This window comes from Amblyomma mixtum, chromosome 6 (genome assembly GCF_055824585.1).
Source record: "Amblyomma mixtum isolate Tamu chromosome 6, ASM5582458v1, whole genome shotgun sequence".
Lineage (NCBI taxonomy): Eukaryota > Metazoa > Arthropoda > Arachnida > Ixodida > Ixodidae > Amblyomma > Amblyomma mixtum.
The window spans coordinates 91,982,637-92,010,226 of record NC_143017.1 but is presented as its reverse complement, the minus strand read 5'-3'; the positions used below and the strand labels follow the sequence as shown (position 1 = coordinate 92,010,226).

Below are 27,590 nucleotides of genomic sequence, written 5' to 3'. Positions count from 1 at the left end.
CTGAAAACATCCATCGCTTTCCATACAGGAGCAGTCGCTCCGTTAGGTTGGTTCGACAGCTTTATGGCTACTCTTGCCCACATTAGTAACAAGGAAACAGCAACTGCCGGCGAACCTGATGAGAAAGAAGTTGTCAACGACAAGCTGAACGAAGTCCACACGATGCACTACGTTCCCTAAACATATTTCTACGGACCATAGCTGCCCGGAGGTTGGAAAAGCGTACGGATTGTTTTCGCGAACATGTATATAGGCATCGGCGTTTCGCAATCATCGCTACGCTTAACCAATTAATGTACGACTTTTCATATCTGATAGAGAGTGCAAAAATGCTAATTATTTTAATTTCTGCCCGCGTACCCACTTACACTCCTACCATACTTCAAGTGACGCTTTGCTCCAACATATCGATCAACTCAAGGTCAATGTATAAGCTGCCAGAGATGCAGTAGGACGGTGATAGATAGGTTAATACAAAATGTAACCTTAACGCAAAACAGCCTAAAATTTATAAGGTCATAATGCTGCCTTCACAGATGTTAGAGGAGTTTTGAATGTTGCGCTTGGATTCCTGCTTAGCGCCTGCGTGTTAGCATCTGGTTTTATGGTTTTTAGACACTCATATATAAAAATTAGGTCACATCAACTCATATGTAACAAACTTTTTCTGAGTACATCTCAAAGTTCTTTTACATTTTTGCGACCAAGAAACAATAATAATGAAGTCCTGGAAATTCATAGCTTTTATATGACGTTTCAGTGCATGATTAATGGGTTAAAGCACATTTCAAACAGAAAGGTGTAAAAAGAGAGTAGGTTGTCCTCTAGCGCACTCTCTTTGATAAGAGTGCGCCACAGTGCAGCTCACGCTTTTTTTATTCCCATATAGTCGTCTTCGTGCTTAGAGTGCATGATGGTAGGTGGCTGGAATGCAGCGCTAGCAACATGCTTTTAGAACTCCCCCTCTCGTAGATAGCGAGCTAAGCAGCTGCTATCAGTACGGTGTTGTCGACGGGGCTCAGCCACAACAGCGCAAGCTACCGTCGCTGAAGAAGCAAGCTAGCCTCTTTTTACCCAGTGAAATGAAGCCGGCCGTCGTAGCACTGATGGCCGCGCTGCTTCTTTGTGCGGTCTCCGCTCCGTCCGCGGCTCTGTGCCCCATCAACGTGGGCAGCGACTGCTCTTACAGTGAATGCACTTCGGAGGAGTGCGCTGCCGTTGCACTCGAGTGCTGTCCCAAAGCATGCGGAGGTTCCTGGTGCGTCGAAGGTGAGTCAGGAGTCGGTTTTCCTACTTTGGTCAGTTGAGCGAACGCGTGTAGAAAGGAGTATTCTCCGAGTTTGAGACGAGGTTTTGTTTAAATAAAACTTCGGAAGCGATTGCTGACGTTCAGCTTTCAACAAGCGGGTGCACAAGAAATTGCTGATTTCTCGGTTTCACTGCAGCGCATAGAGTGATATTTTGGAGACAGTCTTTTTTTTTGTAATTTGCTAGTTTCATCCTAGCTGTATATCATTCAAGGTTCTGCTAGAGGAATCCAGAAACTGCGGGCTTTTTAAAGCTCAAGGCTGCTCGGTCGGCTGGCTGCGAGGAGTTCTACAACTATTGACTAAAACGCATTGTTTGAAGTATGTGGCACTAACGTATACGCACACATGTACTTTTTGCTGAGTGTCTGAAAGAAGCGAAGTATAGGTTGGTTATTTTGCCTTCAGTACACAGCTCGAAGACTGCGCTCCGGTCACAAAGGATCTTTTGTCTCCCCCTCTGTCGGCGTCTTTTTTCTCCATATGTATCTTGGTGCAAACTTTACGATCCCTTGGCGGCACACCCACGCCGTAGACTTCACCGCCGCTCCGTTTTCGTTTGCAGGTGTCATGAAGGAACCTGCACGGTCATCCTAGCGGCTGACTATATCTTATACATTACCAAAAGTCCCGTCTGCCCTGGCTGAGCACATTGGCCGCCGCATTCCATGCCTTTTCATCAGCGTGACATCAAAATAAAGCCCTGCTACGATATGCAACATCTTTCTGATGCCAGTATTATTCAACTGCGCGTACTCGCGCGGTTAATACGGTCTCAGTAGAAACTACCGACAAGCAAAAATCAGCAAGCACTAAAGCAACGCAATCCCTAGGTTGAAAGTAGAACAGCCGTCTTCCTTTTCTGTGCATTCGTGTCCTTCTGGCGTACGGCTGCACACACTCTGCGTCGAGTAGGTGCACGTGCTTCCAAGTGCCACGACATGCAGTTTTATGAGCAACTACTCGTGAGGGACGGATCTGCAGCCCCAGCTTTTATTCAGGGCACTGCGATTACTTTGTATGGGAAAGCACTACTGCGCTTGCGAATGCTGTACAAATAGCCTGTTGTGCTCTGTGTGTACAGTGCAGTTTTTTATGCTAAACAGCTGTTCAGAAAAAAAAAGACAGGGGTCTTTATTGCTACAAGCATCCATCGTTAAGTAGCGCTTAAGTTTGGCATACGTTTGAACGTAAGTTGACATGACATTGGTACATTATCTAAAGTTCTTATTTAATTACTCCCTTTATAAGGTCATTGCGGTAATGGCAGTTTTAAAGGGCGTAGTCGCCGCAGGATAATGCACTTTGCAAGTAACACCGCCGGTAGTTTGCCGAGAGTTACGCTTTTATTCACTCCTATTACGAACATTTGCGCGAAGAGTGACCGAAATCGTGCCCTCGTCGTGATGAAATAACTGTTTTTGTGTTCTTGAAATTGTCGTCATCTCAGCCATGCTGGCGGGTTACCCTTGCCGATAGTGCGGACGCATCTGTTCCATGTCCGCACACGGAGTCCCGAAAGCGACTGCCTCTCACTAAAAAAAAAAAAAAATGCACTCGGTGGGATAACGAGCTATCAGCGATGCTGTGTATGCGTAGATTTAAAGCAAAGAGCCGCTAGCAGGGCCCGAGTGCAAGTACAGAATAGACGCGCCGGCCAGGAAAACAAGCTGGCTATCTCTGTAAAGCCGTGGAACAGCTAAAAAATACGCAAAGAAAAAAAGAAGTCAGTATAAAAATGAAATGTATGGGGTGTTTTTTGGGCATGATCTGCCCTTCCTGCTTTGTTTTTATCTCTCTTTTTTTTTATTGAGCACGTCGCATCCAGCCCAGATGTTTTACCGAGATTTGTGAGACGCTTAGCGTGTCGTTATTACTGGAGCTGTAGCATTTATTTTCTCCTCTTCTCGCTGGCATTTTCACCGGCGTCTAGTTGTCTTTCGAAGTTTTCCTTTGCTTCTGAAGGAGCATGAACTCGAAATTTCGGTTGCATGTTTTCCTTCCAATGATGAGCAAGATCACCATATGGTGATCATCGTATGGTGTTTTCCCATGACCGCTAAATAATTTAGAATCAAATTTCTTCTCTCCCCTGTTTAGTTCCGGCTTCAAAAAACCAGCGATGGTTATGGTGACTGAGGTGAGCATTGGACACGCGAGGCATGAAGAAAAGTGCAATGTAATCGCTCCTCCGTCCTTTTTTTTTTTGTTCACTATCACGCTAAAGCTAGCCAGCCTCAGGAGCCGGAATCACGACGAGTGAAAGCAGCGATTATGTTGCAGTATTTTTCATGTGACTTTGACGTCATAGCCACCGCTCGGTAGCTGGAACCAAAACCGGTAACGCAGGGAAGACGTAGTGGTGTGAGCATCCTACCGCGTTCTTGTTCTTTCTTCATCCAACGCTGTAGTGTTTATGTATTTTGTGACCTCCGGAATGGCGAAAGGTGCAGCGGGCACCGCTTCTTGCGTATGGTTTCTCGGGCTTCGCCGCTCGTTTCGGCGCTCTGAGTCATGAACAAAGATTTGGTCACATCTGTCAACAAAGCAGCCATCATATTTGGCACTGCAGAAGAGTCGGCACATAGTGGGAACCGATCATTCAAATGCATTAGCATGGACACTGAAGACCTTAAGGGATAATGGTTTGCTTTCATGTGCTTGATCAAATACTTAACAATTTTTCCAATTGTCTACGATTTTAGGATACATCGCAATGTATCCTAAAATTGTAGATGGTTGCAAAAATTGCAGTGAGCAAACGCAATTTAATGCATGCACGTTTGCACGCATTAAATTGCATGTGCTTCATAATCTTTCATATATTGCGTAAACCCAGTATGCCCGAAATGATTTGTCCTGGAAATGTCACCTGCTCCGTTATCTCACTTGAGATAAACAAACTTCACGGTCCGTCGACACATTTTATGTCTATATGGTGCGGACTACTCTAACACCATGGCTCTAACGCCGACATGAAGTGTATTTTGAGAATCAATATCACTTTTATACTGAAAGTAACGGGAACGATGTGTCCATAAAAACATGAAAAACGTACTCTCTCCTCTCTTCGTTGGCCCAGCGTGGTGGTTATCATTGTTTACCAGCAGCCCGACCAGTGGTAACATGCCGCAGCAGCAAAAAAAAAAAAAGGGCGCATGAAAACCGTAGCGAAGTGCGGCGCTCGACCGCACGCAGAGCAGCCGCCAACCTCCTTTAGCGGGATTGTGTTAACATCTTTAATACATGGCCAACGGTAGTTATAGGAACTTTTCCAGCTGCGAGAAAAGCGCCATCCTCTGGTCATAGGGCTCAGAGTAGAGCGCTGAAGCTCGTGGTCTGAGGGTACTCCAGGAGACGCTTGCATGCCCTTGAAGCCTGGGGTACAGAGGATAAGAGGACATCTTCCAGGACTGCAGTATGGAGGGCTGCAGGAAGTATGAAGGTATGCAGTACGGAGCTACGGAACCGATAGCTGTAACTGATGACCACCTGTGGTGGGCTGAGATCTGAGTGCTGGCAGCTGATGGGCTCCAGGGTGTCCGCTAGATTTAAATAATGAGGACATGCTGCATCGATGGATAGGCCATGCTGATGAAGACGGGAGCCTGTCCAGCAGCAGCCGATTTGAAGTTTGAGAAGTAATATTCTCCTCGTGGTTGAGTCCCTTGGCTGGCAGGGGGCGTGGTGATGAGCCGCTGGATACTCCGGGGTCAGGGTGATGCAATCACAGCTCCCTCTACTGGATCGCCTTGACCAGGTCAAGTGGGCATACCACACTGCGTTTGGGAATGAGAATGCCTTGAGCTCGTTTGGTTAGGCCGTTCGCGGCCCCATTCCCTCATATCTCAACATGCGCCAGAATCCAAGTGAGGTGGTTGGAGTGGACCTATGCACTGAAGTTGTCCACGTGGGGCGTCAGCGAGTGGACGATAGGAGTGCCGCCGCTTGAGTACTGGAGTAGGTTAAGGGCCGCTCTAGAATCTGTTCAGGAGACTACAGCTTGTACCTTTGGACGTGCGTCCAGGGTGTCGAAAGCAAAGAGCAACAAGCGAAGCAGTTTTAGAACTGGTGACGAATAGGAGCCTCAACACTCGCGATCCCTCGATGGACGGGGCCACATAGACGGCTGTAGGCGACAGACAGGTGCCAGATAGGACCTAGCCGCCCGTGTAAATGGCAGTGTGGCGTGCCAGATCACCCTCCAGTGACACCGCCACTCCTTGCTATAGCACCCCCCCCCCCCTTCCTTCGTGCAAGTGTCACGCCTGGTGCGGTTTCCAGAAAATGTGACGGAAATCTCATACTGGTGATCGATGTCAGGGCAAGGAGGAGGGTGGTGGCAGCCTGGCTCATCGAGGCGGCGCAGTTAAGAGCGGCCGCCTGGGGCTCGATGCAGCCTTCCGATGTGCGTGAGTGTAGTCTGGTGAACGACTAGCTCCGTAGTCCATGCAGCTGCACCTGAATGTGTGGCTTGTTCTTGGGAAGAATGATGGGAGCCCTAGGTAGAGGCAGGCGGCCTAGCGCTGCTCTTTCTCGACGATCCACACCTGGGATGGTGATGCTGAACGGGGGGAAAAGCGTACCGGAACTGCGCGTCTGCCACGTTGTTGATACGAAGAACTAGGTAGGCGGTGATGTCGCTGCCGCCAGCAGTTTCCTGATGGCTCCGTGAACCTTGAACGAGTGCTGCAGAAAAGCCCTGGCAGCTCTACCCCTGGTCGGGGGAACGCCAGTGTATTTTACCCAGTGTTTCCACAGAAGCGCATGTCCGGCACAGGAGAGGGTGGTGGTGCCCGACCTGGAGTTGGGCCTGCTGTTGAGGAGCATGCCCTCTGCCTTTTGGGGTGACAGACTGAGGCCGATGCGCTTAAGATAGATCTGCAAGGGTTGATTGCATGCTGAATATTCCGAATGCCCTGCACTTTCTTTCGACGTGGCACCCTGTACTAGAGAGCAATGTAATCGTGGCAGATGACGTCGTGTATCGGGAGTTCCTGCTTTGATGAAGGGAGCCAGGAAGGTTCACTATCACCAGGTTAAAGAGGAATAGGCTGAATACGCTACTCGAAAGAACACCTAGTTAGAGTGGCCGGGGGGGGGGGGGGGGGGTCAGCTTGGCCAATGCGAACCCGAATGGAGTGGTCGGAGAGGAATCTCTGGACTTAGACGTTGAGGTTGCATCATATCTAATGTTTCTATGATCGCATTGTGGAAGACATTGCGGAAAGCGCTTTCAATATCCCGCAAGACAAGGCACACGACCTCCCTTGAGTGTGTTGCGTCCTTCATGGTGGCGACCATGTCAGCAATGGCGTCTGCCGTGCATCGGTGTCGCAGAAATCCGGAGAGGTTCATGGGAAGAATACATACGTATGAGCGATCCAGAGGAGGCGTTCCTGGTCCACGGATGCCCGCAGCTTCCATGAAGAGGTGAGTGAGACGTGCCTGCAGGACGTCAAAGCCGCCAGGTGTTTTCCTGCCTTGAAGATAGGCCCAATTGCAGCTTCCCACCGCTCCTAGAAACGACATACCCAACAATTCTGGACAAAAGCAATTTTGAGCGGGATATCTTTTGTGAATGCAATTTTTTTTCTGTAATGTAAGATTTACCTAAACAATTAACGTATCCGAAGATCACAAAACGGCTCTCTTGAATTTTTTATAAACGTTTTTGCTATCGTCAAAAGCGTTCCCTATAGTTTTCTATAGGAGTGTTAACTGTTCGAAGCAATCGATGGAAACACTTTAAAAGAAAGATTTTGCAACATACAAGAAGAAGGTACCATTACCTTTATTATTTCCGCAAAAATATCTTACAATTTTTCAGTCTTCAAATTTTTTTGTCCGAAATTGGTGGACATGCTCGCACATCTTGAAAGATGCCCCCTCTCCTCACCAACGGCGTGCGTCTAGGCACGAGGGTAAGAAAACGTTCGCTCTGAGATTATGTGCGCGCTAAAATAAGTAACCGAGGCAGTGCGTCTATGAATAAAGGGCGCTTAGCACCGGCGAGCCCGTGTCGTAAGATTGCCCTTTTGGTTGTTTTACAGAAAATGCTACCGCGCGACTCCCGGGTCGTAGCCAGCGATCCAGCGAAATAGCACGCCAGTCTTTGGGACGGCCACTTCCATGGACCTACAGTCATCAGAAGGCTGCAGAGCCACTGCCCCGGTGAGCAATTTGTTTCTTTCGTTTGCTATTCTCGTACCAGTGTAATGCTGTAAGATATCTCTCAGAGCGTAGTAACCTGTCTCAAGGTTAGGTCTCTACGTGATTGAATTTCCTGCCACAAAGAAAAGAAGCCTAAATGTATCCCTGAGATGATCCCTGCTCTGTACGTCTCTGACATAGTAATTCTTTCCACGATATGGAGTTCTAGGCCAAGCAGCTTAATTTAGGTCCCGTCATAAATGAGGACCCGTCAGAGTACCTTCACTGAAAATTTTCTGTCAAGTAGTGGCCATTATTTTGGAGCATCGCATCGTAAAAGCAAGCGTTATATATCTGAATAAGTAGACACTTCAGTAGGCACGGTTTCCAAACCACCAAGCTGGTCCCGGCTCAGCACATCCTCATCGGCGAGCAGATGACAAAGTTATTTGTAAACAAAGGTGTCTCTAGGATCGTTTGTCAGCAAAACTTCGTCCAAAGCCGATTCAATACTGTGCCTCGAGCAGTGGAGCTGAGCGCTGCTTGGCTCGGTGTGCCTCAGTTTCGCACCGGAAAAGACAAAAACAAACAATAGAAAAGTTGATGAGGTTCTTTTTCTTGCACCAGGGCTGCACCGCCTGAGACGGTTGGTTAGCTTGAAGGCTTCTTGCACCTGAGCTGTCCCGTCGGTGACGGTGTAATGATGACTTGTAACGACCGATTATATACACGAGATTTTCAAAATGTACAACATATTAAAGAGAGTGAGAACCACGATGAAACTGGCGAACAAAGAAATCTTTCCTCCTCGGCATAGCCGTAGATGCATAGCATCTAAGCCTAGCCCGGAAGGACGGATTGGTCTCCCGGGCTCGGTTTTAAACCCTCGGGAGTCCATCTCACATTCAGGAAGCATCCAATAGCAGCAAGCCTAAATTATATTGGTTCCTTGCTGCGTGCTACCCCTTCAACATTAACAACATTATTAACTCTTCCCCAAAACGCAAGGTCCAAACAAAGTCGTCAAATTGGGCGGCCTCCACAAAAGCAATCCGTCCAACGCGCTTCATGCTTACTTATCGACCTTTGAACGTTCCTTCAACGATTCCGAAAGGGGACCAGTGGCACCTTGGAGAATGACTTCCTTCCATGGGTCGATGATCAACTAAACGCTGTCCTGAGGGCGGACTTTGGCAGTGCGTCGGGACGCAATGGCTCACCGCAGGGCGGGAGAAACAAAACAAACAGAATGCGCACTCCAACTCACAACGGCATGGGCCACGAACAACAAAACTCAACGTGCAAAATGGGCAGTTCTCAACAGTCACAGTCCGTCTACAAAACCGCTGCAGTACGCTTCAACACGCAGCGTACTCGTGTCTCGCTTTTCGCTCATGGTCACAAACACCTGGAGTCCCCCAGTTTGACCCCCTGCCCACCCTGCATAACCTGCACATTCGCATTCCCTGTATACCCTGTATATTCTGTATACCTTGCAAATCTGCATACCCTGTACACTTGCTTGTCAGCCACACTTCCTACCCAGGTCATTGATGCGATGGAGCTCTGTATATCCCCCCAACCATCCAACGCGCCTCATGCTGACTGATCGACCTTTACAGCCCTCTTATCAAAAATACTGCCTGCCATACTCGAGGCATGCAAAACATGCCCGCGCAAGTGTTGAGCTTCCCACATCGGCGCCGCCCGCCGGTGCATCGGGTGGCGAACTCCGCGGCCCCCTGACTGCAGTGGTCATCGCTAGGCCCAGCCGGTTCCGGTTAGAAGCCGCAATGGACAGCGCATCGGAACTGACCAGCGCTGTAACAAACGCAGCACTCCGTTCACCGCTTTGCTGTGCCCCATCTCATAACAAAATAAACCTTCCAGCAGCTGTGCTATAGCAGACGTCAGACTGGCTGCTGATGTGAGAAATGAGAAATCTGCTTGACTAGCACCTATCACTTCTACGAGAAACTCGGTATTCTTACACGTTCCTAAAAAAAACTAAGTTTTAATAGGCCTAAGAATCGCCCTCTCTATATAAACACGCCTTCTCTCGCTCACTCGCTTCTTTATTTTTTACATTCCTCTTCCTCAGGGCTTATTATTTTCGTGAACAACACATTTTAGCGCATTTTCCATGCTCCGTCAGCAGGGAGTCAGGCTGGTTCCGTTTAGGTACCTCGGTCGAAAACACTGCTTACTCGGGCTAAAACGTACGACCATTCCGTTAGGATTCCTCGATCGGAAACACTATAGTTCCTCGTCCTAAAGCTATGCGAAAGGCTTGCCTGCTTGTCTCTAGCCCCGCAGGATCGCATTTCGTACACTGTTTTCTCAAGCTGCACTGCGCTCCTGCAAGGTGTTCTGGCATAGCCTGAAAAAGTCCATAGGATGCGGACCTGAATAAGTCGGGTGGGCAAGGGACCCCACCTCTAACAACATGCATGAAATTATAAAATTTTGGGCTTTGCAGGCTATATCTAAGTGCTCGCTATATAGCATCTTCGTTTTCAATATCTCTCTATAAAGAATGAAACGAAAAGCATCATTCTAAGGACCAGGTGCAGACTGCGCACCGGAAATTACGGTGTTCGAAGCTGAAATGCGCAGTGAAGGCCTTCATTGCTTTCATTTTTTTTTTTTTCTGCGCTTCGGTGTTGTGCCCAGACCTCAATTCTTCGAATAGTGCTTGCCTCTGCAGCCATGTTCGAACGCTTGCTTGCGGTCGTAAAGTGGGAAACGGGGACAGTTACTGACCTAGGCGTACACGCACCACTTGCTTGAATGCGCACTTTTCGGCATGATGTAATGCTCGAGTCCACGAGTACCGGAGAATAGGACAAACATTGAAATTATTTTCTCCGCATCGTTGTTTCCTGTCCGGCTTTCCTATGCAAAAAAAAAAAAAATTAAAGAGAGAACAAGTTTAGATGACTGAGCTGAGATTACGAACTAAAAACTTAGATCCGTCATGTGCTTGTTTTCTACAACATTGCTGGGCCTGTCTGTTGCATCCAGTTTTCCGAACAGTTTTCTCTTCCTCTTGCTGTTCGACAAATCACCACATCAAACTTGCGCATGCTTGCTCGATAGGCATATCCTTGTAGGCCACCAACGAGACGTCAAGGGGCGTGCCCTATAGCTGGGAAAATTGTCCAGTCTGGCTTCTGCAACAGATCAGCCAATCCTTCTTCATGCTGTATCGATCGCACCTGCACATAATGCGCCTTGCGCTGACGGAAGATATCAAGCACGTTTCAACGCCATCGTACACCACATGGCCCGCATCGAAAGTTCGTTCACTTTTAACAAGACAACGCACTCTCGTCTCAGTACCATTAATGCGAAGGGGTCAGTTGATTGCACGGTCATTTCAGTGCAGCATCAAGCAGCGTAGCTCAGAACAACACAAGGCGAACGCGGCTGCTGCTTGATCGTCCTTCGGGCAGCCATATTAGAGTCGCTGGATAAGGATAAGAAATATGGTCGCCGCGACCCAATGCTGCAGAAAAACGAACATTATGATTTGCAAGGAGTTCCCATAGAGCGGAGTACTTCCAGAGCCTTAGAGTTTTCCTCTAAGACCCGCATACGTGCGCAGGATATTCCTTCATAGTTTTACAAAAAAAAAGGAAAGAAAAAGACGCGCGTCGCAGCAACAACTGCGTCCGCCGGAGCGGACGCTGCTCAAAAAATTATCTGCCTCTCCCGTAACCGAGAGTAGAGTAAGCATGAAATGTTTACGGGCCTAATGTCATCTCGGTGGACACCCGAACCGCACCGTACAGGAAGAACGCCACCACCCGTTCAGCGCGATGCCTTGCCCTTTGAACGCAAGGTTTTTTGAGGAAAGGAAATCGTGGAGTAATTCTCTGCCATCTCGGTGGACACCCGAACCGCACCGTAAAGGAAGGGAGGAACGCCACCACCCGTTCGGCGCGATGCCTTGCCCTTTGAACGCAGCGCTTCTCCCCCGGGCCCCTGTCCGCCTGCGCGGCTTTGCTTCGATGCGCGAAGCCCCTAAGAGATCACGTGCGACAACCAAGTGTATCGTGGCATTTATGTGCTTTTTGCACGCGTTATTAGAAATCAGAAATTATAATTCCGTGCATTATCAAACGCACAGCGACTGATATCTTGATAAATATTGAGAAGGCACTGGCAGTAGTTATTTTTTGTGACTCCCTTGGAGACCAACCGGCGCTTGCATGCCGGTCGCGTAGGAGGGCTTACAGAGTCTCGTTAATTCTCGTTAAGTCTCGTACGGTGCCCGGATGTTCTCGTTTCAGAGCCCGGATGACTGCAATTCAGTGCCCGGATGAGTGGATTTCAGTGCCCGGATGAGTGGATTTCAGTGCCCGGATGAGTGGATTTCAATGCCCGGATGAGTGGATTTCAGTGCCCGGATGAGTGGATTTCAATGCCCGGATGAGTGGATTTCAATGCCCGGATGAGTGGATCTCGGTCTCGGCCTGACGTCACCACACTGCCGACAACGGGGGCTAAAAGCATTTCATGCTTAAAATTGCAGGGACACTTAAGCTCCGCCTTAAGCGCATGACGCGATAGCGTAATGGGTTAACTCCCATATATGCAGGAGGTCGTTCTCTACATTCATAGATCCCTGGGAGTCCTCGTACTCCTCCTGGCGCAGTAGTGCAGCGGTTAAGCGATGCGCCACTGCCCTTCAGTGGCAGGTGCTTCCAGCGGTGGGCCTTGCGCGGCCCAGCTTGATCTTTCCCAGCGACCAATCATTAAAGGAGTATAGATGCCTAACTTTTGGGTAGGCGTTTTCTTCTTTGTAATGATGCGTAAGGCGTTATACATGGATTATCACGTGGCATCCTCCTACGGCCTCTAAAAAATTTATAATCGAATTTCTTTCTTGTGCTGTTCGGTTTCAGCAGTCGAACGATCGTTGTGGCGTGAAAGAGTGGTAATACTCACGTGAGGCATGAAAAGCTGCAATATCATCTGTGCCCCTACATACGTTGTCATTCCGACTCTTGAGGAAGGCTGGATTCAGCACCCTAGTGAATTAAAATGATGAGGCAGCGATTATATTGCAGTTTTTTTCGTGTCTCACATGACCTATAACCTCTCTTTGACGTCACAGCCATCGTTCGGCTGCTGAAACGGAAACCGAAACAGCATGACAAAAAAATTCGATTGTACATTATTTAGCGGTCGTAGGCGAATACCAGGTGGTTATTCATGCATAGTAGTGTCTTCCGCATCATTGTAGAGAAGAAAACATGCCGCCAAAATTAGGTGTCCATACTCCTTTAATTTAACTGACACATGCACTGGTGGATAGGTTGTGACGACGCCACAAGGGCACGTGAACTTGGTGGCCACATACCTCCTAGGTAGCTAGCTCTATGGCGAACAACTGCCAGAGACATGCCCGGGATAATTCGCTGGCGACGCCGACGCCAACATTGTCGACACCGAATTTTCTCGTGAACGGAGCCCTAAACGCTGTCGCGTTAAAATGATTGTTTCCTGTTTATTCTGACTGTCCGTTCACGTTATCTCCGATATTGTGAAGGCGGTTACGGAAGGAGTATGGGAGATGACAATGCTCGGAACTTCAGACTGGGCCAGCCGTGAAGTTTCCAAACACGATGGCGGGCAGAGGAGGATCACGGCACAGATGAAAAATTTTTCATACACTCTAATATTAGATTTTTAGCTGCGCCCCTCATGACCCGTAAAGCTTCCAAAGAGCCTACGCGATTATTCTAAAGTATACATCTAGCGCCAACTTATGTCACGTGACAAGTGCTCCAAATTAAAAAAAATACACACACGCACACATACAGGACTAGTACGGTACTCGGGAATGCGAAATCCAGCACAGCTGTCCACAGATACCGTATACGCTCGACTAAGGTCAGCCCTCTTTATTCGCGATTCTGCCGAGTGACGTTTCACACGCGAAAGTGATTTCATTTAGTTCGATTTTTTTCCCCTTTATTTGTTTCTTAGAACGTGTCTAGGGGGGGGGGGGGGGGGGGGGGGCGAAGCTAAAGGCGTAACAACGCCTCACGGGGCCTCGGCCCCCCAATACAAATTCAGCACAAAAAAAAAATATTCATTATTACATTTCGGCAAGCGGCACTGCACTTGTGAGTTAAACAAAACATTTGTACACCTGATAATGAAATGTAAATAAATGCATAAGAACACGGTAGTAGCAAGGCTAAAATAATGAACTTTGGGACAGAGAAAGCACAGAATATTTTTTTTTCATCTGTCTTCCTTCTTTCTAGTGGATAATACGCATGCAAAAACACACAATGTATTTACAAAGCAAAGGAAAAACCGCTTGAAACCAAAACATTTTTACACTCTTTTTTGAATACAGGAAATCTTTTGTAGAAATCTACATTGAAATCGGTTCTGTTCAACATCTTAATTGTTTGAAAGTTTAATGTTTGTCGTCCATAGTTTGTTCTTATAGCTGGTAGTCTAAGTGTAGGGTTTCGGATTGAATAGCGAGATGAATTACCTGAGGAAGTTGGATAGAGTTTGTATTTATGAATCCATAGAAGTAACTTGAAATAGTACACCTGGTCGGCCCGGAGCATAGAATATTTTTGTGAAAAGTGGTTGTGTGGGTAAGTTTCAGATGTTTCCATGCAAGTTTTCGCACATTCTTAACATTCTTTTTTGTAGGACCAATAACCTCTTGTAGTTAGAATATGTCGTTGTGCCCCATGTTAAGATGCCATAACATAACCTGGAGTAGAATAAAGAGTGATACAATTTTATTTTCAGCCACGTTGGTAATATTCTGTATTCTGTATTCTGTATTCTGCATATGCTGTATTCTGTATTCTGCATATGCTACCCACTACTCGGGAGAGATCAGTGGTGAGCTTAAGAATATGGCACGTCCATGAAAGATCCTCAGAGAACCAGACTCCCAGAAATTTTTGGTCACTTACTTGGCTGATCAGCGTGTTTTCAAACTTTATATTCATTGCATAGGAGTCTTTTTTATTGATTGGCTTAAAAACGACATATTTAGTTTTACTAGTATTTAGTCAGAGCCGATTCATTCGTAACCATGTAGAGAGATTAGAAAGGTAAGTGTTAACTGCTTCTTCCAGGGATTCATTTATAGTATATTCTGTATACTATATTCTGTATATTCTGGAGAAAATCCGTATATTCTGGGGAAAATCCTTCAACGTACCACGCCATATGTATGACGCCTAGTTGTCGATAGCATTAAGGTTCCTCATCTTTACTGCTGTTCCTGGAGTCCTATGTCGCTGGAATCGCTTTCGTTAGAACCGAAGCTGTAATCTTGGAGCACGAAGTAAATAACAAACTACACTTGGTGAAGCCAGTTTTAGGTGACTGGATGCCTTGCACACACCAGGAACGTTTCAAGGAAGAGACTCTCTGCCGTCTTCGTATAGGGCTCACACACCTTGCACGTAACTTCATCGTGTAGGAAACTTGAAGCACTCCTCGTTCCCTCCCTTCGAGGGCTTTGGGGGTATTTTGAATAAAAAAATAAATAAAGTGACACACACTTTTCCATCCAGCATTGCTCTTAGGTGAAAATGGTGTTGTTGATTTGTTCTGTACTTTTGGAATTTTAGGGCAGCAAATACCTTTAAGAATGTTTAGATGGAAACCTTATAGACAAGTAAATAAACTGACAGTTTTGTACCCTCGTGTGTGGCGCATGATAACATTGGTGCCCTATGTGCCATAAAAAATTCAGGGGGCACTTTGACTCTAAAGTGGGTAGAGGCGGAAGCGTTTTCCGCACCACCTTCGCTGTTTCTGTGGCACTGGTGGCGTCACATATAATTGAGTACTAATTACTAAGTTATGGCAAATAACTAATTAATTGTTAATTACTGATTAATGCCTGAATACTAATTAACTGCTAATTAATGACGCTTAAGCTCCGCCTTTAGGAGTGGAACGCGACAGCGCGTTGTAGCGCTGCCAGGGAGTCCACGGAACGCCACCACCCGTTCGGCGCGATGCCTTGCCCTTTGAACGCAACGCTTTTTGAGGAAAGGAAATGGCGCAGTAATTCTCTGTCATCTCGGTGGACACCTGAACCGCACCGTAGAGGAAGGGAGGAAGTGGGAGTGAAAGAAGATAGATGAAGAGGAGCCGTAATGAAGAAAATGAAAATTGTATTTGAGGAAAGGAAATTACGCAGTAACTGTCTCACATATCTCGGTGGACACCCGTCAAAATTCAGGGGGGCACTTTTTTGACCTAAAGTGTGGTCACTGATGTGTGGTTAAGATGTTAAGCTTCGCCCCTAAGAGTGGAACGCGACAGCGTCTTGCAACGCTGCCAAGGAGCCCATAGAACGCCATCGCCCATTCGGTTCTACGCCTCGCTCGTCGGCAAATTGGTTTTTGAGGAAAGGAAATGTATCTGTCTCTCATTTGTCGGTGGACACCTAAACCTCGCCGGAAGAGAATGGAGGAGGATGAGAGTGAGTGAAGACACCGTATTCACTAGACGCGCCTTTGTTCATTCCAAACCATCGAGCTGGTATGGCGGAGTGGATAGCATGCTCGTCTCTCACGCCGAAGACCGGGGTTCGATTCCTGAGCTCGACCAATTTCTTAATCGCTTTTATTTATTTATATGGCCTGACTAGTAAAGCTAATTAGGTTTATTGGGTAATTAAGCGATTAACTAAGCTCAGTCCCACTTACTTGGAGCATCACTATACGATCCCTACAATTGGTTGCATGGTTACTAGCCAAAGTGCAATTGGCCCCGTTTGAAATTAGCGCACTGTGACGTCACGACCGTTTCCACCAATTGAAAAGCGTGACATTTTCTGTCGACAACTGCTGCTTACAACGATGAGACATTAAAGGCTTCCGCCTTAAAACTTTACGCTTACGCAACACAAAACAGAAACTGGAATCGGGGTCAGCAAGCTGCGCCTGGTAGCTGATTTTTTGCAGTGCAGCTGCCGGCGTCCGCATCTGCAAAAAGAAACCGTGCCAGTGAAGCGGGTCAGTGGCAGTGCAGCTATAGTGAGCCAGCTTCGATAGAGACACGCGGCATTGGGGCATATCAAGTTCCCAGGGGGAGTGAAATAGGATTCATGTCTCTCTATTCCCCTCACCTGGCCTAAAACTGCGTACCGCTGAAGTTCGAGTACGTTGCTGTCCTAAAAAAAAATTCACGGGCCACGCCTGTACTTCAGTGATGGCGTGCACTGTGAAAGGTGGCGTGCTATAAACAAACACCAGCTGGACTCGCATGTACGCGAACAAGTTCAGCGATGTGTGTGATGTCACTGCCAGCTCAAGCAAAACTGTAAAGAAAGGCTATCACGTTGAGCTGAGTGGTTGAGACAAAAAAAAAAAAAAGCCGCCAGGACAACACTGAGGTTCCCCGAGCAGCCAGCAGTAGCTCTGAGCTTCATCTCTCGGCACAACACCACAGGCAGGCGCTCAGGTCGGCAACGCATTTTCTGCAAGTTATTAGAAGTTCGCGCACATTTATGTGAATTGTGCAGGCTTCGGTAAAGCAATGCGACAGCGCATGAAGAGGGAATTCGTCACGTTTTTAATACTCTGGAAGACGCATGTAGTATACTTTGCAGATTTTCTTAACGAAGTATTTGGGTAGAGCAGTATGCATAGTTTTGGAGGAGATTCGCAGAGGACAGGCGTGGTGTTGTTCTATGTTACCGTACCTGCTTTGTCATAGCTTTACATAAAGAAGCATTGCAAAGCAAGACAATCATGTTTTGTGCAGTCCATATTCCTACGGTTAAAGAATGCAATGAATATTGCGTGTGGTCTTCCTTTGTGCTACTTGAACTTTGCACTGCATATAACCTATGAAATGGTTTATTTAATGTCCTCAGACCTGAAGTATGCTGCCACCACAACCTATGCGCGTGTTCTACGTGCGTGGTTTTCTAGCATGTCTTACTGCAAATTGCCGTATATGCAGTCTGTGCTAGTCTCGAACTCACCATTGTTTCTAGGTTTCTTTCCAGGCGGGATGTGAGATGTTAAATTATTTTAGTTCCCTTTCGAAGCGCAAACACAAAAACCTTGCATTTTGCGCATGGTGGCCGGACTACCTATGTGCCACTAAACCCAACACGACGCACCACTATCCTAGTCGAGATGTGATTGGCTGGGAAAAAAATGTGAACGAGAAAATAACGTGTTAATAATGTCGTTCAATATTAATGCAGCTTCCACCTCACTGAGCAGCGCAATAAACCATGGCTGCTGACTTTATGGCTGAAAGGTTTACACAGCACTCAGGTGTACGAAACGAGAGCGCAGATGGCCAGTACTTGTCTTTGTATACAGCAGAAGGCTTTGGTATTTCTCAGCGCCGAGGTGCAACGAGGTCAGCTTTTTGAGACAGTTTTGGTAGAAACTTAGGTGGCAGAACATCAGATATAATGATGATGCGTTTTAATGACACATGGGCAGTTTTACCAAAGAGTGCCACGGCGCAAGATGTCTTAGTATACACGAAGTGGGGTCGATGGCCAGTTTTTAATTCCCGTGGAACCGAGCACCAGGTCAGGGGAAAGCTTATACTAATTTTATAACTGACGGGTACGCGGCGGCAACTAGGGATCGCATCCCGCACTTGCCGTTTACGAGGCGGATGTTCAAACCACTAGGCCACCACTGCGATGTTAAAAAATGCGCTTTAATTTAACAACAAATAAATTGACAGACGATTACGATAGTCGGTAATGCGAAAATTAGGCGCAGCTCTTCAGCCGTTGGTATCCGTGGCAACTACTGCCGGCCACGGCTGCCAGGTGGCGCGTTACGCTGCTATAGCCCCCCTGCGGTATCTGCCCGTGGCAGCCACCTTCTGGCTGTCCATTACTCCGCTCTCGCTGTGGTAGGTGGCGTTTCGCTATGCTACTTCCTGCCACCACGCCACCTGTCACACGCCTACCCACGTCCCCTGTCAGGTGGTGAGTTAAGCAATACTCCGACTACGCCGACGCCGGCGACGACGACGACGCGAAACGCAGAAACGGGAGCGCAAGAGCCGCGCTCTAAACAGCATGCATTTTTCTATAAGACGTATATGGCGCAGAGTAACTATATTCATTCCGTCCGGTGTACTAAAGAAAAAGCAACGGCAAAGATGATTTTGATGAATTTGCTCCGGAAAATTTCTACATGTTCTTCATAAGCCTAGAAGCAGTAATGGAGTTTAAAACCCTAGACTTGGAAACCTATTCTTCGGGCCGTACCACTGCAACCTGTCAAAAATTCACTGCAGGTAACCTGGAGGTTGCAAGAACTGGATGTAACGTTTCAAGACCTGCTATCGTCAGCCCTCACCACTGCCCACGAGGTCGACAGACATTCATGCAAGGGCAGTAGAGCCTACCCCACAGCGATGGCTCGTTCTCTGGCCTTTCTCCAGCTCAGCGTGGCCCTCCTTTCCATTGCCTTGCCGAAGCTGACCGCCTGTGAGCCAGTGTTTTCGCTCCGTCGGCTCCAAGAGGCGGTAAAATCGGCTGGCGTGCAGATCAGCGCCCCTTGCCGAAGCCACGTCCTTCGATATGAGCGAGAGTTCACTAATGGCACACCGTGGGCCCTGAAGAGTAAGTCGCAGTCTCGTTCTTCGTACTATTTATTTCGCTTGTAGGGCTGCAAACAACGCAATATGAGGCATGTAATTGGACCACAGAGTGACTTCTTTCCATTCAGTTCTTGCGCGCCCATTGTGAGCACATATGAGCCACGATAGAGCTTAATTGTAGCGCCAAAACAGACGCAGTTTTGCTTTCTTTAACAATGTCGCCACAGTTCCATTTGTGAAACAGCTTCCAATGGAAACATTAACACTACATCCTTGAACCAGCTAAAGGTTTCTTACATTTTACAGCAGCAAGGGGAAAAGGAAAGTTGCATATTTCCTAGTTCCACACCAGGTCATCTTGCCCAAATGTCTTTTTTTTTTAATTTTTATTTTCTTTTACGTTCCATGTGTGGGGGCGGTCGACAATAGAAACATTATTATTGACGCTGGTTCTTTTTTTCTGAACGATGATCTGAGGTCATTAATTATTTACGGCAGAACCATTTTATAAGAACGATTGAAAACACTACTGTTTTTGCAACGCTACACGCAGAATACTGCTTGAGTTTTATTTTTGCAATATGTAGTCGTTGACGTCAAGCCCTTGACTCACACTACGCAGGGCGCCCTGAGTATAGAAGCGGCCCACGAAACGTCCTCTGTGTGCGTAAATTAAGCTGGTAGCTGTCACGAGAATGATACTCAAGCGTTATTCTGCAACGAAGCACACGCGTGCGCGCGCGCGCGCTCGCACACACGCACGCACACACGCACACGCACGCGCACGCGCACGCGCACGCGCACGCGCACGCACACGCACACGCACACGCACACGCACACGCACGCACACGCGCACACGCGCACACGCACACACACGCACGCACGCACGCACGCACACACACGCACACACACACACACACACACACACACACACACACAGGCGCGCGCGCGCGCGCGCACGAGCACGCACGCACGCACGCATACGCAACACACACACTGAAACACTTCGAATTCTTGGCTGCAAATAGTCGTGCATCTTTCTGTATTTCTGTTGAACTACTCGCGTGGTTAAGGTTAGTGATAGGAACAGGATTAATCCATGTTGCCGATTTGTGACTTCATTGATGCGCACAAGCACCGATGCCCTGTCAGTTCACTAAGCAGTGTCATTGCATCCCAATTTATTTACCTGACATAATTTCAACTTCGCAGTTTCCCATGGGTAAACCACCATGTTGTATGCGCCACTCCAACGATGCCGCACTATAGTACACAGGCCCTACGCTGACCGTTAGGGGCAGCTTATTTTTGAACCCTGCCTATCTCTCAGTTGGCTTCGATGCCAACAGCCGGCCTTTAGGATCAAAGCAGAACGACCTATATTTTCGCTTGATAGAGAGATATTCTGCACTCCTCCACTTCTGTGAGGTGCTTGCAGAAAGCAAGTGTTATCTTAATGAATAGCTCGCTCTAGGTCGTGGGCAGACGCGCGAGCGGACGCTTCTTCATTTTATGTCCAACGTTATTGCACACAAATATTGTATAATGGAAAACTTTAAGATACTGGTATAGAGATATTTAAGGTAATGGTCCATTATTCCTGCATGCAAAAAAAAATCATTCTTTCATAGTGTTTCCATCTCTCGCATCGAGCAGTTAAGACTACCATAGAAAACCAAAGGGGAACGCCTTTGAGGGGAGCAAGAACGTGAATAGCAAAAGAATGAGTGGCTGCCGATAGGAAATCTGCGGATATATTGATTGTTGTAGTGGGATCTTTCCCGTTTAAAAATGCTTTTCTACAGAATTATATAGCTACTCCAATACGGCGACTGGCTTTCGATGACTACCGGTAGACAAACTTGCTTAACATATTTTGTTTGTTTATGTGTCTCGATCTTTTACCGCCCAACACGTTCCGAGAAGCCTAACAACTAGCTCAACGCCGACCGTCGCTACTTTACACTTCTTTCCAGAATGGGCTCAGCTTTGTTTCCTCCTGAGAGCGCACTATCCTTGTTTCTTGTGCGTGTCTCTTTTCGTGCCCACCTTATGTTCCACTCAGTTAAGCCAGGCTCACTCGTGCAGTGTTTGATGGCTCGGCGAAAGTCGACAGCGGTGTCCTGACGGGCGGCCTCACCTTCTTGGGGTTATATTCGGAGTGCATCGAAGCCCTGCCCGCGGAACGTGAGCAGCAGGCGCCTGAAGCTATGGGAGGGCCTTTTTCGAGCCAGTACTGCCTGCTCAACGTGGAGCTGCCCAGCGACGCTTCGCCCCCGTCGAGAACAAAGGTGAGCGCATGAGCTGTGAATGAACGCTCATAAAGGAAAACTAATCTGCTCAAGCGGCGCTACGTTCGCGGCTGGACGCGTTCAATCTCTACGTGAATTAAGTAAGGACGCTCTTCATCCATCCGGATGTTCTAGCATAGCTGCGCCATGTATACGAACAATTCTTTAGACTGCGAACTTTGGGGGGGTGCGCCTGACCTGTGTTCCTGGTGCGGGGATACGTTCGGTGAATAAAAGTAGACAAGACGCTGAAATTGCAGCGTCATTACACCATCATTAACCATGATTTTAGTAGCGTAGGCTTTAGAGTGTTTTATCACCTCCGCATGTAATTTTCTATGGTAGAAAGGTTTTCCTGCAGGTCAGCGGTAGAGGCACGTTTTGTGCTTCTCGCCATAGCAGGGCAGATTAAGCGGCATAGCAGAGAGAAGCTCTGTCAGTTATAAATAAGAGAACCGAAGTTGGCGCTGCTCACCGGGCTATCCAGCTGCATTGCGGTTTTAAGTATTTAAGCGTGAAGCTCATGAAATATTTATCTAGAATTCAGCGCAAAAAAAAAAACGGACAAGGGACGAAGTAAAGGACACAAAGACGTTCACGAGAGCTAACTACCAACTGTTTATTCATGCTGAAGTACAGGGGATATATAGGCTTCACCAACTAGCCCGGCAGCTTGCTCTCGTGAAAGTGTGTCGCTGTGTTCTGCGGAGGGTAACAATGAACCTCCGAAACGATGAAATATTACACAGTTGTTTACAGGGAGAGTTGAAAGCTTTATACACTAGTATAAAGTGTCTCAATCGGACGGTTAGTGTCTAAGTGCACTTCTAGGAGTAATGCCGTACTACAATATAACAAACTCTATCTGATATATATGATTTCGTTGAATGTGATGCGCCATTGCTCCGGCAGGTGGCAGTTTCAAACAGAACCACAGGTGGGGCTTGTGAGACCCAGGTTGCTTTTCCCGAGCTCCCGTAACGCGCATGCGCAGACCCATGGTGGGCACGTGGTAACTGCACTGAATTTTGCAGCGCTGGGCAGTTTGCTCCCAGTCCGGCGGGCAGGTAGCCGCCTTTCACGGCGGACAGGTTGTCATGACATCACAAGGTCACGTGACCTCTCTCCGCCAATCAGGAATTTTTGCGGGGAATTTCAAATTCCCCGGTGCTCTTTCATTGATCAATTGGGGTCATGTGAGCCTGATTACGTCATCAGGAAATTTACCAAGCAGGGTATCAGAGAACTGACCAATCAGGGATTAATGATCGCAATAAAGAAAAACAGGAACACAACATGCAAATCAGGTATGGAAACCGAATTTGCAGGATTCGGGTCCGGGACAACGGCGCCGCCGGATTTTCTGCGTAATGAGGCCTTTAACGCTGTCGTGTTAGAAAGAAAAAGCTTTTGAATCTCACAGGAATCAGGGTTGCAACCGATGGGTTGCAAACGCGCCCCAATGTATATAAGCGTTGGCAACGCATGTTAGACCTCATGCCAATGAATCCTTTAATGCCTGGTTGTCTCAACTGGCCCAAGACAGGTTAATTGGAGAGATATCTGGGAGGCCTTTGCTTTGCAGTGGACGTAGTCAGGCTGGTAATAATGATATTCTTAGCTTTGTACATAACTTTTGCCTTTGCACCTAACTTATATTTCCTCACCTACAAAGCTTGGCGAGTCCCATGACAAGTCGGAACGCGCAGCATCTGTCGTATTGTCACGTTTAGCCTAGGCGAAGGTTCCGCTCGGATGCTAAGCGCAGTCCGCTTCCGTTACAGCCTATACCGGATTTCTTGTGGAATAAGATACAAGGCAAGATCCTGCGCTTTGGAATATGCATTCCCTCAACATGCACCGAAGACGACGTCGATGTGCTAGGAAGCTTTCGTGAGTATTAGCGGCCAAAGTCTTTGTCAACCAAACCTTCACTCATTTCCCTCAGTAAGTGTGACTGCGTGCCTCCTGCTGTGCCTTCCTGGTATAAATTGATTAGTGTTGTATTTATGTCCGTTTAACCATTCTCGTATTACACTGCAGGCGTAATAAGGTGCGGAATTTGGGCATTACGTAAGAAGCTTCAAAGTCTGAGGCTTCATCCTTGATTTGTTTCTATGGGTCGCTTGCGATTCGGCGTCGTTTTCTACATCTGGCCTTGGGAGATCAAAAGTCCCTGAGCAGCGTCATTTGATGCGGAGCAGTATTAAAACGCACAAAGATATCAAGATTCTCTGACCTTACAGCCTAGCTGTGCTGTTACCCTCTCCATCCGCCCAAAACGCACCCTGGAAAAAATTATCTGCGCAGTTTTCTAGAAAGAAAGAGAGAGAGAGAGAGAAGGAAGGAAGGAAGGAAATAAAGAAAAAGAAAGAAAGGAAGGAAGAAAGAAAGAAAGAAAGAAAGAAAGAAGGAAGGAAGGAAGGAAGGAAGGAAGGAAAGAAAGAAAGAAGGAATGAAGGAAGGAAAGAAAGAAAGAAGGAAGGAAAGAAAGAAAGAAAGAAAAAAAGAAAGAGAGAGAAATAAAGAAAGAAAGAAAGAAAGAAGGAAGGAATGAAGGAAGGAAGGAAGGAAGGAAGGAAAGAAAGAAAGAAAGAAGGAAGGAAGGAAGGAAAGAAAGAAAGAAAGAAAGGAAGAAAGAGAGAAAGAAGGAATGAAGGAATGAAGGAAGGAAAGAAAGAAAGAAAGAAGGAAGGAAGGAAGGAAGGAAAGAAAGAAAGAAAGAGAGAAAGAAATGAAGAAAGAAAGAAAGAAGGAAGGAATGAAGGAAGGAAGGAAAGAAAGAAAGAAAGAAAGAAAGAAGGAAGGAAGGAAGGAAGGAAGGAAGGAAAGAAAGAAAGAAAGGAAGAAAGAGAGAAAGAAAGAAAGAAAGAAGGAAAGAAAGAAAGAAAGAAAGAAAGAAAGAAAAAAGAAAGAAAGAAAGAAAGAAAGAAAGAAAGAAAGAAAGAAAGAAGGAAAGAAAGAAAGAAAGAAAGAAGGAAAGAAAGAAGGAAAGAAGGAAAGAAATAGTAGCACCCAGATGCTGCGGATTTTACACTCGTGCAGACAGTGGCTGCAGCTCGAGTTGCCTTCCTCGAGGTAAAGAACGCTTTTCTAGGGACCAACTCAACCCCTTCCCACTTGAATGCACGAAACATGCAGAGGTTTTCTTAATAGGCAACACTTGACCTATCTTGCATGAAATTTCTTAAATTTACAAAAAAAAATGTATTTGCGAAAGGACTCAATGAGCTTCATTGACGTTTGTCGATAATTTATTCGCCGAAATCTGTAAAATTTCAATATTTCGAGGCTACATGTTATCGACTGTGGAACTCAGCGCAGTAAAAGAGGACATAGAATTTAGTAGGCTGGTGTAATTACACTGCCTCTGAGTACAGGATTAGGGCCTTAAATTTCAGTGTATGCGGAACAGCTACGTCGACCACTGCGAAAGGCAGTCCTAAAGATTCCCTTTCTAGAAAAAAGGAGCACCACATACGTAATCTAAAAAAATACGTCAATTATATCCTTTTTAAATGAACTGACTTTTCTGTTGATAACAGTTCTCAATACGGGTATATACAGCTGTAAAAATTATAACAAGATTAATTGTTTAATAAATTTTTCTCACTCTATATTTTATATACAGGGAGCCTCAATTATCTTTGATTCCATATAGGACTAAAATTTTGCTTTTTCTTCTAAGTAATTCACTCCCCTTAGTTTGAACTCGCTTATTTTGAACTTCTGCTTTATTCCTGCGGACGCTATGGTCCCCTGCATAGGAGATGTAGCAAAACGGGTAGACTATAGTAATTCGAATTCCTTCTAATTCAAAAAAATTTCTGGTACCCTTCCAATTCACATTAACGAGAGACGATTACAAATGATTTCATCTTAATCGGTTCTCCTATCAAATATTAAGCGATTTATACGTTCGCATGTACTGAAACTTCTCTCCTGTACTATCCGGCTTTGAAACAATAATGGAACCGCGCGAACACAAGGGGGAGCAGAGCTTGTGTAGACGATAGCCTTTTTAGCACAACCTTGCACTTGTGTAGTGCGCTGGCTAGATTTAGCGAAGTTCTGTTACGACAATATCGAAGCTGTTCCCAATCTGCAGCACCATACCCCCTCTGATTGCGAAAATAACCGAACGCCCTGGGAAGCTGCAAGCCGGGTGGCCGCTGGCGTCAGTTGCGCTGCGAGAGAATTCGAAACGAATGCACTGGTTTAGCCTAGCAACCATTTGCCAGCGTACGTTCATGTCCAGAAACTGGACAAACGCTTTCAGTTGGCGCGGCTCCTACCGCAAGCCACATGGCTCTGAAATTATCGAGGCAATTTTGAATGTTTTGAAGACCTGATGGCGCTACGTGGTGATGTCTAAAAAAGTTGTGCATGTCACTGCAGCACGTTCTTATTCCCCACCCCTTCCTCCTTTACTTCACCAGTGCTGCAGGGAATCGGCGCCGTTAAGAATATTACATTCGCCCAGTGCTCGCCCAGCAGAGAATCATACGTCTCAAGCCTGATCCTCATTGTCGTAACGTAAGTGATCGCCGGTTCCTGATGTGAAAGTCTGCCGGGAATGGGTTGTCTTCAGTCATTTAAATTCATTTGAGGCCTTAGTTCATCGACCATCGAAGCAGAAGAAAGGGGCCCATCGTGGTAAAGAGATTCGATACAAAACTGTCTCGTAGGTACTTAAAATAGAGTATCAGTCGCTCGGTAGCTGTCACGGTTTATGACCAACTTAAATGCAGAAAGAAGTAGGAAAGAGACAGAAAGTACCCCTAATTGCAGTCATTTCGGTTTTCACTGATTTGCCGATGTTTGTCCAATGCCCCTTGTCATGCCTGGCACAAGGAGGACATTGCATTAGTTCATGCAAGCAAAAGAGGAAAAAAAAATACCCTAAATCAGTCTTTATATCGTTTCAATGACGGCACAAATTATTGTTGCGAAATATCATAATGTTAATAAACCTAATTATAACCAAGCAAAAAATAAACTTCGTTTTTTTATGAACAAAAGCGACACTCAATGCGGTAACTGCACTAGCAAAGGATTAAGCCAAGCCGGCGTATACAGCTGTTTGAAGGCTAATCAACAACGCGCTTCGTGGAATTTCAACGGCTGCTTGTCGCGTGTCAAAATATTGTTGAGCCTTAATTACCTTAATCGGGAAATTAGAATAGCAACAGGGAGAAAATACTCCGCTTATGACGTGGCTCGTGTTTCGCATGCAAATTTTACAGAGACAAATACATCAGAAGAGAAAAACAATTTGAGGTTAGCGGTCACTCTCTCAGGACCGTTTCACAGATTACCTGGACCCCGAAGTGAGACGCCGCACACCTATACGCCTCAGCTCCTTCGAGTATGATAGCACATTTATTTCGAGCCGTTTTGCTGGGAAGCGACCAAGGTGTGGGGTTTTGAACTGCCCTTTCGGATGAGAGCCGCCTAGAGCTTTAATGCGGAATCACTGCGCCAAATGTGTTGTTATATCTGTGGTTGGGCAAAAAAAAAAAATATTTCCAGTGTATAGTGTATTTACAAGCAGAGGAATCTTAAGTAAAGAATACAATAAATAGATTAGTTTACGTGAAAGTTTAGGACTTCAGTATGGTAATGCACCAACATGCATTCGGTGCGCAATACCCTAGAGAATTAGGACCGCACTTTGCCGGGAAAACCCTTCCCGCATGAGCACATGCTACAACTGATGTCATTTACAAAAGTGCACAAACTCTAACTGCACACATATTGAAGCTAGCATGAGCGGATGGAGAGGAGCGACACGAAGTCGCCCCCGCTTAAACGGCGGCCGCTATCCCTTGGGCAGCGGCGGCGTCTTCAGCCAGCTGGAGGAGCTTGATCTGTGTCCCCGGGTCGGGGCTGAGCAATAGAGCCTCCCAATGAGCAGAGTCGGTAATGGACTGGCGCGCGGGTAGGGACTGTGGGCAGTTCCAGATCATATGATTTAGATCGGCTTTGCTATCACAATTTTTGCATTTGTCTGAGTAGAGTCCATCCGAATAGAAGCTACACAATTGGGGATTTGGATAGGTGCTAGTTTGAAGTTTACGCCAGGCGTTGGCCTGTTGCTTGGAAAGCGTTTTATCTGCCGGGGGAATCTGAGTCTTGCAAGCCTGTAGTGCTGCAGAATTTCTCTGTAAGAAAACAACCTGTCCTTGCCGGAGTATAGGGCAGTTGGGCTGCACGACCTAGCTCGGCGGGACAGTTCTCGAGC

At 46.8% G+C, this 27,590-nt stretch overlaps 1 protein-coding gene across 1 annotated transcript; it reads left to right on the top strand.

Annotated features, from left to right (window-relative positions):
* The first annotated feature begins 1,106 nt into the window (after positions 1-1,106).
* Positions 1,107-26,199, top strand: LOC149339664 (nose resistant to fluoxetine protein 6-like). Its single transcript, XM_089550967.1, has 4 exons — positions 1,107-1,269; positions 21,144-21,346; positions 23,131-23,239; positions 25,786-26,199. The coding sequence occupies exons 1-4, from the start codon at positions 1,107-1,109 to the stop codon at positions 25,884-25,886; spliced, it is 576 nt and encodes a 191-aa protein (XP_089407093.1). The 3' UTR covers positions 25,887-26,199.
* Positions 26,200-27,590: the final 1,391 nt, after the last annotated feature.

What these genes read in the sequence shown, in the direction of transcription:
- LOC149339664 (XM_089550967.1), top strand. Translation starts at nt 1,107, where the DNA reads ATGGCCGCGCTGCTTCTTTGTGCGGTCTCCGCTCCGTCCGCGGCTCTG. An exon ending in AGGTTCCTGGTGCGTCGAAG is followed by an intron (nt 1,270 to 21,143) that starts GTGAGTCAGGAG and finishes TCACTCGTGCAG; the next exon opens with TGTTTGATGGCTCGGCGAAA. An exon ending in CGCCCCCGTCGAGAACAAAG is followed by an intron (nt 21,347 to 23,130) that starts GTGAGCGCATGA and finishes CTTCCGTTACAG; the next exon opens with CCTATACCGGATTTCTTGTG.